Source organism: Hoplias malabaricus, chromosome 4, assembly GCF_029633855.1.
Source record: "Hoplias malabaricus isolate fHopMal1 chromosome 4, fHopMal1.hap1, whole genome shotgun sequence".
NCBI lineage: Eukaryota > Metazoa > Chordata > Actinopteri > Characiformes > Erythrinidae > Hoplias > Hoplias malabaricus.
The window spans coordinates 65,882,136-65,899,436 of record NC_089803.1 but is presented as its reverse complement, the minus strand read 5'-3'; the positions used below and the strand labels follow the sequence as shown (position 1 = coordinate 65,899,436).

The 17,301-nt window shown below is 44.9% G+C and overlaps 1 protein-coding gene across 1 annotated transcript in view; it reads left to right on the top strand.

Annotated features, from left to right (window-relative positions):
• The window catches only part of syn3 (synapsin III), a 154,425-nt gene that overhangs the window by 35,111 nt on the left and 102,013 nt on the right, over positions 1-17,301 (top strand). The window contains exon 3 of the mRNA XM_066667437.1: positions 7,083-7,140. Coding sequence (XP_066523534.1) covers positions 7,083-7,140 — 58 coding nt within the window. The remainder of the gene's footprint in view (positions 1-7,082; positions 7,141-17,301) is intronic.

Here is a 17,301-nt window from a genome sequence, read left to right as displayed (position 1 = left end):
GTGAGGTGTTCAGTGTATGAATGCAGCATGGCTGTGGGGGAGGTTATAGGTCATGAAAGTGTGATGTCTGCTGCTAAAATGAACAGTGCAATTGTGATCTTTTTGGATAGTCCTGAGAAGGTTAACACTATGGTCCAGAATGGTGTGGTTATTAAGGGCACATTTACACCTGTGCTGCCCCTCACACGACCTGCTACAAAGATCACTCTGTCAAACGTTCCACCGTTTATCACAGACGAGGCGCTGGCTGCAGAGTTGGCCCGGTTCGGACAGATTGTGTCAGAGATTAGAATGATCCCAATAAGTTCTAAGTCCCCTCTACTGAGACACGTTGTCAGCTTCAGACGCCAGCTGTTCATGATCTTAAAGGAGGGTGTTGAAGAACTGAATGTGACTTTTAAATTCAGAATTGATGGATTTGATTACACTATTTTTGCAACATCTGCCACGATGAAGTGTTTTGGGTGTGGGCAGGAAGGGCACTTAAGGCGTTCATGTCCCTTTGGGGCAGGTGAAAGCTCCTCTAGGGTATCTGGCCCTATTCCTGATGGGGCCGGTGCAGGTGCTGGGACTGGGTCTGAGCCCTCCAGAGTGGGACCTGAGCCTACTGCGGGGGGTGGGGCTGAGCCTGGGCCTGAGCCTGTCGTTGAGGGTGAGACTGGGTCTGGGAATGGGCCTGAGCCTGTCGTTGAGGGTGAGACTGGGTCTGGGAATGGGCCTGAGCCTACCGTAGAGGGTGGGGCTGGATCTGGGACTGGGTCAGAGCCTACTGTAGAAGCTGGGGCTGGGACTGGGTCAGAGCCTACAGCAGAGGGTAGGACTGAGGCTAGACCAAGCAGTCCAAGAAAAAAAAAGACAGGTCACGGAACTATTAGTGCAGGGGAGAACCCTACCTCAGTTGCAAATGCTGACGTTGGTTCTGGCAGTAGTTTGGTGGTCTCCGGGTGTGCTGCGTTGCCTGATGATGTTGCGGCTAAAGATCAGGGACGTGAGGAACCTAAAGCTGCTGCTAGTTTAGTTGTGGAAGAGGAGGCCATGGAAACAGACTCAGTATCCGAGGAGGCTGTGTTCAGAGTGCAGTCCGGAAAAAGGAAAATGAGGAGGGCTAAGGCAGGTGTTAAAAAGGGGAAAGTACAGGATGTGGAGGACTCTGGGTCTGTGACTGGTTCTGCTCGGGATGATTCTGATGGTGATCTACCAGAAGCTTTGAGTCAAAGGAGTAGGAGAAGTGTCTATGCGTTTAACAAGATACGGTCTTTTTTGCATAAGACCAAGAATATGAAGGGGGTTGTTGTAGAAGAATATTTCCCAGATCGTAAACTGTTCATTGACTCGGTACAGACTTTTATGAGAGGGGATAGCGAAGATAAATTTACGGTACAGGAAATCTACAGACTTAAGAAACTGGTTAAAAAATTGAGAACAGAACTTCTTAAAGATGATGGCTGTGAAACTTCATAGTTATTTTCTGCTTTTTATTTTTTTGCTGCTTGTCCTTGACCACTTTCCTCTTTTTATGAGTAGAGTTAAGATCGGCTCTCTGAACCTGAATGGGGCGCGGGACGTACAGAAAAGAGCACTGTTATTTGAACTGATTAAACAGAAGGGCATGGATATTGTGCTTGTCCAAGAGACGCACAGTGACGGCGCTAATGAAGTTGACTGGAAGAAGGAATGGGAAGGGGAGGTTTATTTTAGTCACATGAGCTCGACCAGAGGTGGGGTGGCCGTTCTTTTTGCCAAGCATTTCTTGCCGGTCTCGTGTGAGGTTGAGCAGGTGATGGCAGGGAGGTGTATGTTTGTACTTGCTCAGTTTGAGCGGTTTAAATTTGCCATTGTTAATATGTATGCTCCCACTTCTGGAGCTGAGAGGGTGGGTTTTCTTAACACTGTTAACACAGCTTTAAAAACACTCAACTCTGAAGACTATCTGATCATGGGGGGCGATTTTAACTGCACTGAGGATGATAATACGGACAGGAATCACATCGAACCTCACGCTGCATCTCAGCGCGCTCTTAGAGAGCTATTGTCTGCTCATGATCTTCTTGATGTGTGGAGAGCTTTTAATGATAAAGGTCGACAGTATACATGGGCCCATGTGAGGGACGGTTATGTGGCGTTGGCCAGACTAGATCGGTTTTACTGCTTTAAACATCATCTTAATATATTTAAAGGGTGTGGTATTACGCCGGTCCATTTTTCAGACCACAGTTTGGTTTTGTGTTCGTTTTTTATTGCAAACCTTAAACCTAAAAGTGCTTACTGGCATTTTAACACCTCCCTGTTGTCAGATATGAATTTTAAAAAAGCTTTTACTGTGTTTTGGACTAGTTTTAGAACCCAAAAACAGTTCTTTCATAATCTGCGAGGGTGGTGGGATTATGGGAAAGTAGAAATTAAGCAGCTCTGCCAGCAGTATACTCTCAATGTTTCGCGGCGTATTACTCGGAATATAAAAAAATTAGAAAGTGAAATTTTAGAAATTCAAAGGCAGATGGACTGCACTGGAGACCGAGATCATGCCCGGGCTCTGAAATCTAAAAGGAATGCTCTTGGCGATCTCCTGGGTGTCAGGGCACAGGGGGCTCTGGTTCGCTCTCGGTTCCAGAATCTAACACAGATGGATGCCCCATCAAAATTTTTTTTCAGTCTGGAAAGGAAGAATGGTCAGTGCCGGTTTATGCACTCCCTGCGTGCTGAAGATGGACAGGAGCTGACTGAACCCACTGAGATCCGTAAGCGGGCTGTACGTTTTTATGCTGAGCTGTACGAGAGTGAGCGTATGGACGATGGAGAACTGGCGGCAGGATTTTACGAAGGACTACGAAAGATTTCTACTTGCTCTAGTGACAAACTGGAACAACCACTGGGAGAGCAGGAGCTTCATGCTGCGTTGCAGGGCATGAAGGGTGGTACTGCCCCTGGTATAGATGGCCTACCGGTGGAGTTTTATAAGGCCTTTTGGACAGAGGTGGGTTCGGATCTGCTAGCAGTTCTCAATGAGAGCTTGACTGATGGTCTCTTGCCCCTAAGCTGCAGGAGGGCGGTGATCACCCTGCTGCCTAAGAAGGGTGACTTGCAGGACATTAAAAACTGGCGACCAGTGAGTCTTCTGTGCACGGACCTTAAAATATTCTCCAAAACTCTGGCTACCAGACTGAGGGATGTGATGGGGCAGGTAATCCATCAGGACCAGACCTACTGTGTGCCTGGCAGGTCTATACATGATAATGTCTTTTTAATTAGAGATATTTTAGCTGTTTTCAGAACTCAAGGGCTTGATGTCGGTCTCATATCTATAGACCAGGAAAAAGCTTTCGACAGAGTGGAACATCACCATCTGTGGCGTACACTAGAATTATTGGGTTTTGGGCCGTCTTTTATCAATATGATACGAGTACTATATAGAAACATTGAGAGTATGCTAAAAATTAACGGTGGATTGAGTGCTCCTTTTGGGGTCTGTCGGGGCATACGTCAGGGTTGTGCCTTGTCAGGGATGTTATACTCCCTGGCCATTGAGCCTCTGCTGAACAAGCTTCGATCTGAAATTGAAGGTATAACGCTGGGACAGTTTCGCTATCAATTGTCGGCATACGCAGACGATGTGATTGTAATGGTAAGGGGGCAGAAAGACATCGGAAAACTTGTTTCTATTGTTCAAGATTTTGGAGTAATTTCAGCTGCGAGGGTGAATTGGAACAAAAGCGAAGCTCTTGCAGTAGGACAGTGGACCGGGGGGCTGCCTTCTTTACCGGGTAATTTAGTCTGGAAAAGAGGGGGGATAAAATATCTTGGGGTTTTTATTGGGGATGACACTGTACAGCAGAAAAACTGGGATGGTGTGATAGAGAAACTGATGGGTCGGCTGTCGAGGTGGAAATGGATTCATGGACAACTATCTTTCAGGGGGAGGGTGTTGGTAATCAACAACCTGGTGGCATCAGTGTTGTGGCACCGGTTGTCCTGTGTGGATCCTCCTGTGGGCTTATTGTCGCGGATACAAGCGCTCCTCGTGGACTTTTTCTGGGACAAGCTCCATTGGATTCCACAAGGTGTCCTTTACCTTCCCAGACAGGAAGGAGGGCAAGGCATGGTACACCTTGCGAGTAGGATGGCGACTTTTCGACTACAGTTCCTGCAGAGACTTCTGGCTGGCCCTGCTGATCTAGTGTGGAGAGAAGTGGCCTGCACCATCCTGCGCAAGGTCGATGGACTCGGTTTGGACACTGCACTGTTTTTTACAGACTATAAAAGACTGCACCTTGCTGGATTACCTCTTTTTTATCGGGGGCTTTTTAAGATGTGGGGACTTTTTAAGAAGCATAGACTGGAGACTACTGCCTCGCTTTTTTGGCTGTTGGAAGAGCCAATAGTAAAAGGGGCTCGGTTGGATGTGTCTGGAGATGGTGTACCGGGCCTTGCTTCAATGCTCAGTAACTCTGGAACAGTGACATTGCGGGACCTGGTGGGTGTGTTAGGGCCAGGCTTAAACGACATCCAGAATGTTGCCTCTGTACTGGGGCTGAGGTCACTCCGTCAAGCTGAAGCCATCACTGACTTGTGGAAGGACAGGCTGTCTTTGGAGGAACTATCTTTGTTGGAAAACTACGGCAATGGGAGTATAATGCCAAACAAGGGGGACCTTCTCCCACGTACTGCTCTTACTCCTGATTTAGATGGAGTATCGGGCCCTTTGTTAGACCTCTCGGGCCTGCAGGACGTGGACCTTCACTCTGTGTCAGGCCGTGTTTTATATGAATGCTGTGTTAAAGTGTTGAATAAAACAGTACTGAATGGACGGCCTGACACGGTGTGGAGGGACAAGCTGGGGGTAGGGACGGAAAGGCAGCCTGTCTGGAGGGTTTTATATAAACAACCACTAACTAAGAGGTCTGGAGATCTCCAGTGGAGGATCCTACACGGGGTCATAGCAGTGAACTCTTTTGTGTCTGTGATAAATCCAGAAGTCAGTGATGGCTGTGTTTTTTGTGGGCTCCGAGAGACCATCTTTCACTGTTTTTTAGACTGTTCAAGGCTTAAGTCCCTTTTTCTCACACTTGAGTTTTTATTTTTGAAAAGTGGGGAATTTTTTAACTCTTGTGCTTTTATTTTTGGGGCTGGTTATCGACAAAAAGACCGTGTTAAATGGCAGCTGCTTAATTTCATAGTGGGTCAGGCAAAACTGGCGATCTATAACTCCAGGAGGAACAAAATGGAGGACAGATCTGGTCAGGAGGTTTTACCTCTGTTCTTGTCCCTGGTAAAGTCCAGAATTTACTTTGAGTTTGGTTTTTACAAAACTCTGAATAACATTGAAGGTTTTGAGCTGGAATGGTGTTGTAATGATCTCCTGTGCAGGGTTGAGGAGGGACAACTGATATTCACAAGCCCTTTGAGTTGAATGCTTTAATTGATACTGTGTTTATGTCTGTGATGTCGTACTGTTTGTTTACTGTTATATGTGTTTATGGATGATTGATTAAACGTTCTGTGTTTAAAAATCAAAAAAAAAAAATCTCTCTTTCTCTCTCTCTCTCTCTCACTCTCTGTCTCTCTCGCTCTCTGTGTCTCTCTCACTCTCTGTCTGTCTCTCTCTCTGTCTCTCTCACTCACTCTGTCCTCTCTCTGTGTCTCTGTTTCTCTCTCACTCTCTCTCTCTCTCTCACTCTCTGTCTGTCTCTCTCACTCTCTCTGTGTCTCTCTCTCTGTCTCTCTCACTGTCTCTCTCTCTCTGTCTCTCTAACTCACTCTGTCCTCTCTCTGTGTCTCTCTCTGTTTCTCTCTCTCTCTCTCTCTCTCTCACTCTCTGTCTCTCTCGCTCTCTGTGTCTCTCTCACTCTCTGTCTGTCTCTCTCTCTGTCTCTCTCACTCACTCTGTCCTCTCTCTGTGTCTCTGTTTCTCTCTCTCTCTCTCTGTCTCTCTCACTGTCTCTCTCTCTCTGTCTCTCTAACTCACTCTGTCCTCTCTCTGTGTCTCTCTCTGTTTCTCTCTCTCTCTCTCTCTCTCTCTCACTCTCACTCTCTCTCTCACTGTCTCTCTCTCACTCTCTGTCTGTCTCTCTCTCTCTCACTGTCTCTCTCTCTCTGTCTCTCTAACTCACTCTGTCCTCTCTCTGTTTCTCTCTCTCTCTCTCACTCTCTCTGTCTCTCTCGCTCTCTGTTTCTCACTCTCTCTCTCTATCTCTCTCTCTCTCACTCTCTCTGTCTCTCTCGCTCTCTGTGTCTCTCTCACTCTCTCTGTGTCTCTCTCTGTTTCTCACTCTCTCTCTCTATCTCTCTCTCTCTCACTGTCTCTCTCTCTCTCTCTCACTGTCTCTCTCTCACTATCTCTCTCTCTCTCCAACCAGGTGTAACCCAGCGTATGTGTATGTGACGTTGCTGTATGAATTTCCTATTATCCTCATTATGTCTGCTCTCGCGCGCTCGAGTCATGAACTCATAGTTTCTTTTTGGTCGCCGCAGATATCATCTTTAGTCCAAACACATGACTCACTGCTGCACTGATAAAACTATTTTGAGCAGAGATACGTTTTAGATTCCACATGTTTCTGTGCAGAGGCCTGGATTCCCATTCTGTGGCCTGGGACCAGCTCGTTCACCTATGGATTCTTCCAGAACTCTCTGCAGCTATAACGTTATTCTATTTTTTAAGATGATGACAAGCTGTACTTGACTGCAACTGCATTCCAGACATTTTTTTTTGTCTGCCAAGGTTCCCTTTATTTTATTAGTTTATTAAATGATCAATACACAAACGTAGCTTGAATGGGGCCCAGGATGGCGACTGAGCTCTTCAGTGTACACCACCACCAGGTCAAATCTGATTGACACAGACAGCAATGGCCCAACTGCTGGGAACTGTTGGGGTTGGGATGCTGCTTAAATACCACTGTATAGACTAAGGTTTGCAGATACCTTCTTATCCTACACTAAGTTCCTGCCTTGTGATAAGAGTACATTTCTGAGACACACACACACACACACACACAGGGGTTTTAGGGTTTGGAATGACAAGTTAAAGAACCAAAATTACACGCCTCCTTTCTTAAACATTTGTTCTTCTTTTCCTTTGCCAGGGCCAAGTATTTCAGGGGAAGGAAGCTGAACGGAGAGTACGAGATCCGCGTGGAACAGGTGGGTTCAACATGTTTAGCCACAGGAATGTTTTAGCCATCTGTGATCACAGTCACAAAGCTGATCAAGCATCGGGGTTTCTCCCTTTCCACTGATCTGAAGCCAGCGGAACCGGTTCTAAACCAGCGGTTGTACTCCGAGGCGTTTTGTGGATGCTTGTCTGTGTGCTGCACCTTGCTGCTTTAACCCAGAAGACCAGATGTCCACAAATACACACACTCTCTGAACAACTGCCGCCTCGAACACATCTGACAGAGAGCACAGTTCCACTGCTCCACCGCACTACGCCTTTCTAAGCCACTAGCTGACTCTTGCTGTGGTGCATTCTGTATGCCTGTGTCTGCAATGGATGCACCATGAAGGGGCGCTAGGTGGATTTTTTTTACCTTAAAAGTATAGCTTTAGGGCGGCGCGGTGGCGCAGCAGGTAGGTGTCGCAGTCACACAGCTCCAGGGGCCTGGAGGTTGTGGGTTCAATTCCCGCTCCGGGTGACTGTCTGTGAGGAGTTGGTGTGTTCTCCCTGTGTCCGTGTGGGTTTCCTCCGGGTGCTCCGGTTTCCTCCCACAGTCCAAAAACACACATTGATAGGTGGATTGGCGACTCAAAAGTGTCCGTGAGTGTGTGAATGTTGCCCTGTGAAGGACTGGCGCCCCCTCCAGGGTGTATTCCCGCCTTGCGCCCAATGATTCCAGGTAGGCTGTGGACCCCCCGCGACCCTGAATTGGATAAGGGTTACAGATAATGAATGAATGAAAGTATAGCTTTAAATCAGTATGATATCCTTGATATACTTGATGCTGCAGACTCAGCACTGCAGAAGCTGCACTATGTAAGTTGTAGAAGAAAGAAGACAACATTTCACAGCATGAACTTTGACCTGATGTTTTTTTACAAGTTATTTTTTTTTGAGGTGGGCCCAAGTTCTAAAATATCTGGCAACGCAGGGCTACGGAGGGAAGCTTTATTACTAAATACACCTTAAAAGCGGCGAGTATTTACTGTCATTGTGATGTAATAAAAGCAATAGTATTACACTGTGTAAAAGCAATATTGATCCACTTGTTGTGTTATGAGTAAGAATAATTTAGATCAAGTTACACAACACTGTTGTTGCTGCTGGCCATAACAGTGACTAAGTGTTGAACCTGTAATGTTTACACCTTTCCACACAAGCTCAGCCACTGCCTGAAGTATGTAGCATTACCCACGAGTCTAGACACTGGTTATTTCACCGAGCTGATAACATCTCTCCACATTTGCTATACATCTGCAAGCCATTGAGCAGACTGGGTTTGTCTTTGAAAGGAGCTGCTGGGAGTTTTATGGGAGAGGAAGATCTGAGCGGGCAGCCAGAAGGGAAAGTTTAAAGGCAGCGTGTTGGCTTTGTGGCTGGTGTTGTGGTACCATCTCTCTGTTTGAGGGCAGATGATGGGCGGATGGTGAGGAATGAACAAAAGAAAGAAGTTTCCAAACTCTGGGACCCCATAGAAACATGTGGTTAATTAGATGCTTTATATCTTTAGAGCAGGACTGAAGGCTCCCCAACAAAACACCACACGACAATTTGTTTAACCCCCCTGTGGCATCGACCAACAACTTCCAGATGTTCGTTGCTTCTGTACAGTCCAGAGCAGGGGCACTGAAGAAGGAGTCTAATGGGAGAAGTCCATTTACCAAATTTCCACAGGGCTGAAGGTCCAGGGAGGTCAGATGACTGAGACAAATTAATTTATTTTTTCAGTATGTATATATTTAAACAAGCAGCTTTCACTAGTCAGATTTTTCTGTTTTGTTGCTTTTTATTTACAAAGCCATTTTTAATATGACATTACATTTTTTGGGTAATACATTAGCCTTATTTTATCCATTTGCTATGTAGCTTTTGTTGAGCGTAAGACGACAGACTAACCACCCGCTGAGTGGTGTTACTGTTGTCATGGAAATGGTTTTACAATTCTGTAATTGGCCCACAAACAATTAAATGAGATTGTCCTTAAACTGAATTATTAATAGCTAGCTATATCAAAAGTGTGTGTGTGTGTTGGCATGGTAACTGTTTACATGTAATCTAGAGATCCATTTTATTGTTGGCATGGTTACTGTTCATACATTTGGTCTAGAGACCCATCTTCATATGTCTCAGGATCCTGGTTGCTAATTGATTTTGATCTAGAGATTTATTGTCTTGTTGCTAGTGTAACTGACTGATTTTGATCTAGAAATTAGCAGGATTTGTTGACATCATTACTGTTTGAATGTGACTCAGAGATCCATGTGTTAGTTGTCAGGGTTCTGATCTAGAATGTTGCCTGTTGTCAGGGTTACTGATTATTTGCCCTGTAGATATCTCTTGACACGTTGCCCGGGTTACCGGTTGTTTGTGATCTAGACATCCGGTGTCATGTTGTCATGGTTACTGGTTCATCGCAATCCAGAGATAAGTTTGCCTGTTGCCAGGGTTACTGTTTCTTTGTGATGTAGAGATTCAGTTGCCAGGGTTACTCATTACTTTCTGTTCAATGGTTTTATGTACGATTTGTTCCCCACCCAAAATAATAGCAAAGAAAATGGATCCTTCCAGAAAAAAATCCACTTTTTTTCATCTCTTCTGCCCATTGATTTGCGTTTGTGCCTGTGTGCTTGTCTTGTGCGTTATGCCACCCCTCAGCCTTGCTGCCTTATAAGGAGGCATCTGGCTGCTCAGGGAGCTGCAGCTCAAGACCACCCAGAGCAACAAGAGGCCTTTCTGCTAAGCTTGAGGTTAACCTGAGGACATCAAGTTGGAGTTTGAAGGAATGAGGTACTTTTCACCTTTGATGCTCTTTTAACAGACCTAACGTTCACCTCCATTTTATAAACAGTACAGAGCTCTCATCTGTGCTTTCCCTTGCATCAAAGGATAGATGTACAGCACTGTCTTCAGCAGAAGCACATCACAACTCCGTCCAAGTGAGAATTCTGGCATTTTCACATGGTAAAAGACATTCAAACACAGTTTCTATGGAATGTTCTGGTGCAAAAATGTCAAGACACCTTTGGACACATAGAACCAATTGTGTACCAGTCACGTACCATGTGAGGAACATTACAGTTTGCTTGTTTGTTTGTTGTTATATGCAGAAGAAATCCAGCTAAGGATAATCTTAGGACAATGGCAAGTGCATGGGCACATTGAGCCCCCAGTGGCTGGGAAGTTCACACACTCACTAGAGGGCAATTTTGCAAACGCGCTGTTCTACCAATGTCTATTTTTGGACTGTGGGAGGACAGTGGCGTGCCCAGAGGAAATCTATGTAGACACAAGGAGAACACAACAAATACTTGAACCCAGGACGCTGGAGCTTTGCAGCAGCATCATGTAGCTCTCATCGAGTATTTGTCCAAAAGTTGTTGACATATCTGTAGTATGTGCATTTAGCTACTTTTAGGTGCATCCAACTTTACTAATGTCCTTGTGGCTGAGTGCCATTAAGTCCTCACAGAATTGATCCAGAATTGATGTAAGCTATTACTTCAGTAATGGGAGGACAAACTATTTTTAATAGCCTTCATTTCAGACGAACTGTCCACAAACCTTTGGTGTTTGTTGAAGACTTTTGCTCTGTTTATACGGGTAGCTTCCCTCTACAACATGATTTGGCTCAGGAGCCAGTTAAACTGCACCAACAGCTTATGCGTAGATGCCGTCAGACTGTAACTTCTACCCTTCAGTTCTGTTTTTGCATCAGCATGAGATGTTGTCCCCTTTAACTCTGGGTGTAGAATATCGTATTCTGTATTCTACTAATAAGAAGTAGGCAAATAGAACCATAATCAACCCACAATGCTGTCAGCTTAAAGACAAGTGGAATTGACCATAGGTTTTACAAATGCAGGTGGAGAACCTGTTGGAGGGCCAATCTTTTGTTTGAGAACCCATTGTCAGTATGTTAATTATTACTTAAAGGAGCAGAAGGTAGTATATTTACATTAAAATTACATCTTCAAAAATCAGAAGTTGCACTCTTAGCGCTTTTCCACCCAAAGAACTCTAGTCCGTTCCTGATTCTTGGAACCTTGGTTCTTTCCAGTGAACCGGCCCGCGTTTGTTCAAGTTTAGAGGGGAACCAAGTATACGTCATCAGCAGGGGGTGTCACTGTGGCTGAATACAGCGCCAGAGCCACAGATAAACAGTCAGAGTCATTGTTTATTTTTAGTTTACTGTGGAGTCAGACCAGAGTGAGAAATAATTTGTGTGTAAACGTTGCAGAGTTCAGAGCTGTCCTTGCGGTTTGCGCTAAAAAAACCAACTCTTCTTCGGTTCCAGTTCGTCAAACCAGTTTATGTCGGTGGAAACGCACTGAACGGTTGTTGTTCCAGTTCCTCGTTGGTGTCAAAGCGCTATCTGTAACTTTTGGAGGAGGGTGGGAAACCTATGGCATAAATATTGTCAGCTGTTGCCATCAAACACCACAGCACCGTTTCCCTTGTCTAAACAGTCCTGTTAAGAAAGGCCATTTCAGTGTCTGTTCCTTTAAACGAGAATGAGCCACAGCTGAACTAAGCGCGAGAGCCCAGGAGTCAGGAACGAGTAGAGGAAGCTCTGGTTTTGAGCTGGTTTCACTTGCTTCTCCCCCTCCTTCCTTTCTCATTTCTTTGCACTCATTGTATTTGTTTTGCTCGGTTTCACCTCATTTTTGCGCTCTCACTTAAACATGAGTCTAGCGCTGTGATTGGAGAGACTCAGATGAGGAGGCGGGGCTATTCTAGAGTTTTTGCGTTTATCTTAAGAAGCAGTAAATAAATCAGAACCACACAGATTATCACAGGAAAACTGGTTACTGGAAAATCTGCTGAAAAAGTATTTTTTTTATATCTCCTTTAAAGACAGTGATCTATAAGTGTGGACATCCTCTCCGTTTGGATTTTCCTTGTTGAACAATAAGCCTTACAGTATATGGGAGTTCACGAGGTTCAAGGGCAACATCCTGGAGCAAGAAACTGCAGCAATCGGAGCTGAGTGAATTGCTCAATTAAGACGTTTGAATGCTCTGTCTGTGCTCACTCGGGAGGCTGATCTCACATTCTTCCTCCTGGACTGGGCAGGTTGTCAGGGGAAACATCTGTTAGACAGGCCTGCGACCTCACTAAAGCCTGTCTCTCTGTAGCCAGGGCACAGGAGAGTTTAACCATGCTGTTATTCATACCCTGTGCCCGTCGTGTCTCTCTGAGACGTTAGACACCTGGGTAGAGGACTACATTATTTCCCACGCCCATTCTTTCAGCTCTGTGGCCTCCAGTTTTATGAATGTGGGTCTGGTTTTCTGATCCACTGTTCACTCATTGTCATAGATTTCTTTGGTGTGTGTGTGTAATGATGAATGTGATCTGAAATGGTACAGAGAGACTGATATAGACCCTCGTTCTTCTGTTGGGGACTTCTGTTGGACTGTATTGAGAAAGGCCTAGTCTCAGTCACAATTGCTCTACCCACAAGTTGACATAAAGTCTGATACTGTCAGGATTCTGCCAGTTGCACTCTGATTGGCTCTCTGTACATCCGCATATACGCACTTCATTGTATCGTTTCAAACTGGCTCTGGTACTGGTCCGATGTCAAAATAGCAGATTGTGATTGGTCGCCCTAGACAGTCTAGGAAGGGCTAGTCTTGCCATACATTTGGTCAGGTCTGCCACAGAACCAGTAAAAAAAGTGATAACGTTTGTTTAACGTTTGCGCATTTAATATTAATCACAATGCGTACTTAAAACTTGTTGATCTTTACGTGCGGTAATGATACACTCCAGTGCCCCGCAATGCAAAGGGAAACTGAAAGGTGGGAGCTTCTCACGTCTGGAAAACATTGGCTCTGTTTCAAATAGTGACCTACACCCTACGTAGTGCACTTAACGGATTCTAAACTAAAACTACTACACACAGACAGTGCATGAAAGGTTGGAAAGGTGGGACGGGCCCAGATAGCAGACACATTCGAGCTTAATCTGTGTCCCTTTTTTGCACTTACAGCTCAGTTATGGTATTGGCAAATGTTGTATGGGTTGGACGTAGGGCAGTTTGGTCCACAGCACATCTGATATCTGACCCTTATAATTTGAACCTGTGGTTGAGATCAATCCACCATTCTCACTGTGAGTCAGTGCTGTCATTCAAGGCTAAATGTGGGCCATAAAAGAATTGCAGATGTGCCACACCGGTGCCAGAGTTGGGCCAAATGCTCATTGCTATGTTTGGAAATTTAGAAATAGTCTACAGCTGGTTAAACAGCAGAAAAACACAGGGGTGGACGACATTTAAAATGTATCGAGTCCAATGTATCAATTAGTAATCTGTAGAACTGGGGTGGAATGAGGAAAATAATTTTATCAATCAATGTAAACATTATGGAAATTAGAGAAGCATTATCTAAATTACAGAACATAAATATATTAGAATATAGAAAATTACAAAAGTAACTAACAAATCAGTAAAAACAATACTTGACTTAATAACATTGACTATTTTTGAAAATTGATTATTATTGATTGATTGATTTTTTTTTTTTTTTTTTTTTTTTTGCTTTTACAATTTTAGTTATTTTAATGTATTTATATTTATTAAATGCTTCAGTTTCTTGTTGTTTTATTACTGGGAGGCACGGTGGTGCAGCGGGTAGGTGTCGCAGTCACACAGCTCAAAGGACCTGGAGGTTGTGGGTTCGATTCCCGCTCCGGGTGACTGTCTGTGAGGAGTGTGGTGTGTTCTCCCTGTGTCTGCGTGGGTTTCCTCCGGGTGACTGTCTGTGAGGAGTGTGGTGTGTTCTCCCTGTGTCTGCGTGGGTTTCCTCCGGGTGACTGTCTGTGAGGAGTGTGGTGTGTTCTCCCTGTGTCTGTGTGGGTTTCCTCCGGGTGACTGTCTGTGAGGAGTGTGGTGTGTTCTCCCTGTGTCTGTGTGGGTTTCCTCCGGGTGCTCAGGTTTCCTCCCACAGTCCAAAAATACACATTGGTAGGTGGATTGGTGACTCCAAAGTGTCCATAGGTGTGTGTGTGTCGCCCTGTGAAGAATTGGCGCCCCCTCCAGGGTGTGTTCCTGCCTTGCTACCAGTGATTCCAGGCAGGCAACGGACCCACCGTGACCCTGAATTGAATAAGCGGTTACAAACAATGAATGAATGATTTTTACATAGGTTAAAACCAGGAGAACTGATTTCAGCCACATAAGCATCAACAAGGTCAAATAAGATTTAAAACCACTTTTTAAAAAATGTTATCCTTAAATGTTCGCCAGTGAGATTGCACACAGTGTCACCAGCATCAGACGCCTGTGCTAAATAGCACTATGAGCAGAATGATAGGGGAAAGGAGGGTCCATTCTACCCACACAGAGAGCAAGGTAAAGGGACTCCCAACCAGAGATGGCTGAGGCATCACCTGGGATCGTACCTGATGATAGGGCCAACCACACGGGAGCCCATTTTTTTTTAAATATGATAATCATTCATTCATTCATTCATTCATTCATTCATTCATTCATTATCTGTAACCACTTATCCAGTTCAGGGTCGCGGTGGGTCCAGAGCCTACCTGGAATCATTGAACACAAGGTGGGAATACACCCTGGAGGGGGCGCCATTCCTTCACTGGGCAACACACACTCAAACATTCACTCACACACTCACACCTACAGACACTTTGGAGTCACCAATCCACCTACCAACATGTGTTTTTGGACTGTGGGAGGAAACCGGAGCACTCGGAGGAAACCCACGCAGACACAGAGAGAACACACCACACTCCACACAGTCACCTGGAGGAAACCCACGCAGACACAGGGAGAACACACCACACTCCTCACAGACAGTCACCCGGAGGAAACCCACACAGACACAGGGAGAACACACCACACTCCTCACAGACAGTCACCCGGAGGAAACCCACGCAGACACAGGGAGAACACACCACACTCCTCACAGACAGTCATCCGGAGGAAACCCACGCAGACACAGGGAGAACACACAAACTCCTCACAGACAGTCTCCCGGAGCGGGACTCGAACCCACAACTTCCAGGTCCCTGGAGCTGTGTGACTGCAACACCATGCCGCCCTCTAATATTCATTGAATTATGCAATTAATAATTTATTGGTGCAGCTTGGGGTGCAGTCATCACGCATTCCCTTCGTTGTGTTTCCCGTGAATACTCACTGTGGTGGTGATCAAATCTCTATATGCTTCACTGAGCTGTCTTCTTATGCAGAACTGACAGGTTCAGGATGGCCATCTTGCTCTCATCATGGTCCGGCAGTTTCAGTGTAACTACAGTCTGTTGAACAGTGAAGCAGAGTTACTACATAAACCACACGGGGGGAAATGAACTTAATAGTTATTATTATTATATATATATAATAACTTTCTGGCCAAGGTTTGGCATTGAGCATCGTGACCCCAGCTGCTCCTGGGTCCCATTGCGTCATCTATTTTCTGTGGAGTTTATACAAGCTTTCCAAACCTGAAAGTAGATGAATTCAATGATTAAAAGCGATGACTACAAACATATCGTGTACCATCAGACTGCAAGGAATTTTTCTGTTTGTACAAATCTATTTGTGTGAAAAAAATAAACATTTCCAGGCCGAAAGAAGAACTGTTCCATCCACAGAAAAACAGCTATTTCTACTTTCTCCAGTTCACCGGAAATACTACTGTTCACAGAACCCTGTTTGTAAACATCTATTTATAGGGCCCTGCTTGTGCACATATGGCAAACAACACTGAAAGGGCATTAAGAGAGGACAGAAGGGAGTGAAAATGGCACTTTCGTGACTGGGCCTGAGTGGAGAGAGGTTTATTTAAAGGATATACTCTGTATCATGTGGAAATTCTATTCTTGATGACTTCATGTGCCGGCTATGAATTATGAGTTCATTACTTTTCATTTGCCCACAAAGCTTTACACATTACAGCATTGATTTTGACCGTAACCACAGATTATCAGTGTTGTTTGTTGGTCTGTGGTCACATGACCATGAAAGGCACCTTGCCCACTTCCACCTAATGACACCATTAACTCCAGCTCCAAAAATACCTCCCAGAATTCCAGATGGGCTTTGCGACCGCAGAGAGACGCACTGCGCGCATGTGTGTGTGTGTGTGTGTGTGTGTGTATATGATTTTGTTACTGTATTTTGGGAAGGGGGAGTGGAAACCATATCTGTTTCTATGTATAAGATGGAGCCTCAGCAGTATATTGGTTGGTCAATAATTGGATGCAAAGTTTGTTCCCCTTGGTCAGATGATTTTTTTTACATTATAAACTGGATATAAGTAATAAACGTCTGCAGATATTTCACAAATGACATTAGATCTTATGAAGTGTGAAGTCAATACAAAGAAAACCCTATCCCCACAGCCTACACTCCCCCCACCCCCTCTCTCTCGCTCTCTCTCTCTCTCTCTCTCTCTCTCTCCCTTCAGAGCATAGCTGAGTTGAGTCACACACTCTAAATCAGCTCCACAGGGCAGATTGCCTGTGTGAAAACAGCGTGAAAGCAAACACGTTCTCCAGCGCTGCCAGCAATCAAAACATTTCTATCTGGACTTATTGAATTACATTCCACACTAATCATTCCATTTGATACTCATGATGTAAACACTTATTGACTGCAGTTTGAAAATATAAAGTAACTTTCCTGTGTATATCAAAAGAAATGCTTATTGTTAAACTACTTCCAAGTTTATACCTGAGTCAATAGCATTCAAATACAATAGAGTATAACACTTAGGGCAACTGTCCGACTCGGCTCAGCTCTTTTGCTTTTCTGCTTGCCATATCTGGCACCTGGTCCCTGGAACCGGGTACTTTTTCATTCCCTTCTCGCACCTGGTTCGAATTGAGCAGAGTATGTACTAAATGTTACATGTAAATCTTGCAGATCGCTGACTGGCCGGAGACCTGTTAATCACCAGGAAATGCAGAGCTCCAACACAAACTCATTCATTCATTCATTCATTCATTATCTCTAAGCGCTTATCCAGTTTAGAGTCGCTGTGGGTCCAGAGCCTACCTGGAATCATTGGGCGCAAGGTGGGAATACACCCTGGAGTGTCCAGTCCTTCACAGGGCAACACACACTCATACACACATTCACTCACACACTCACACCTACGGACACTTTTTTTGAGTCG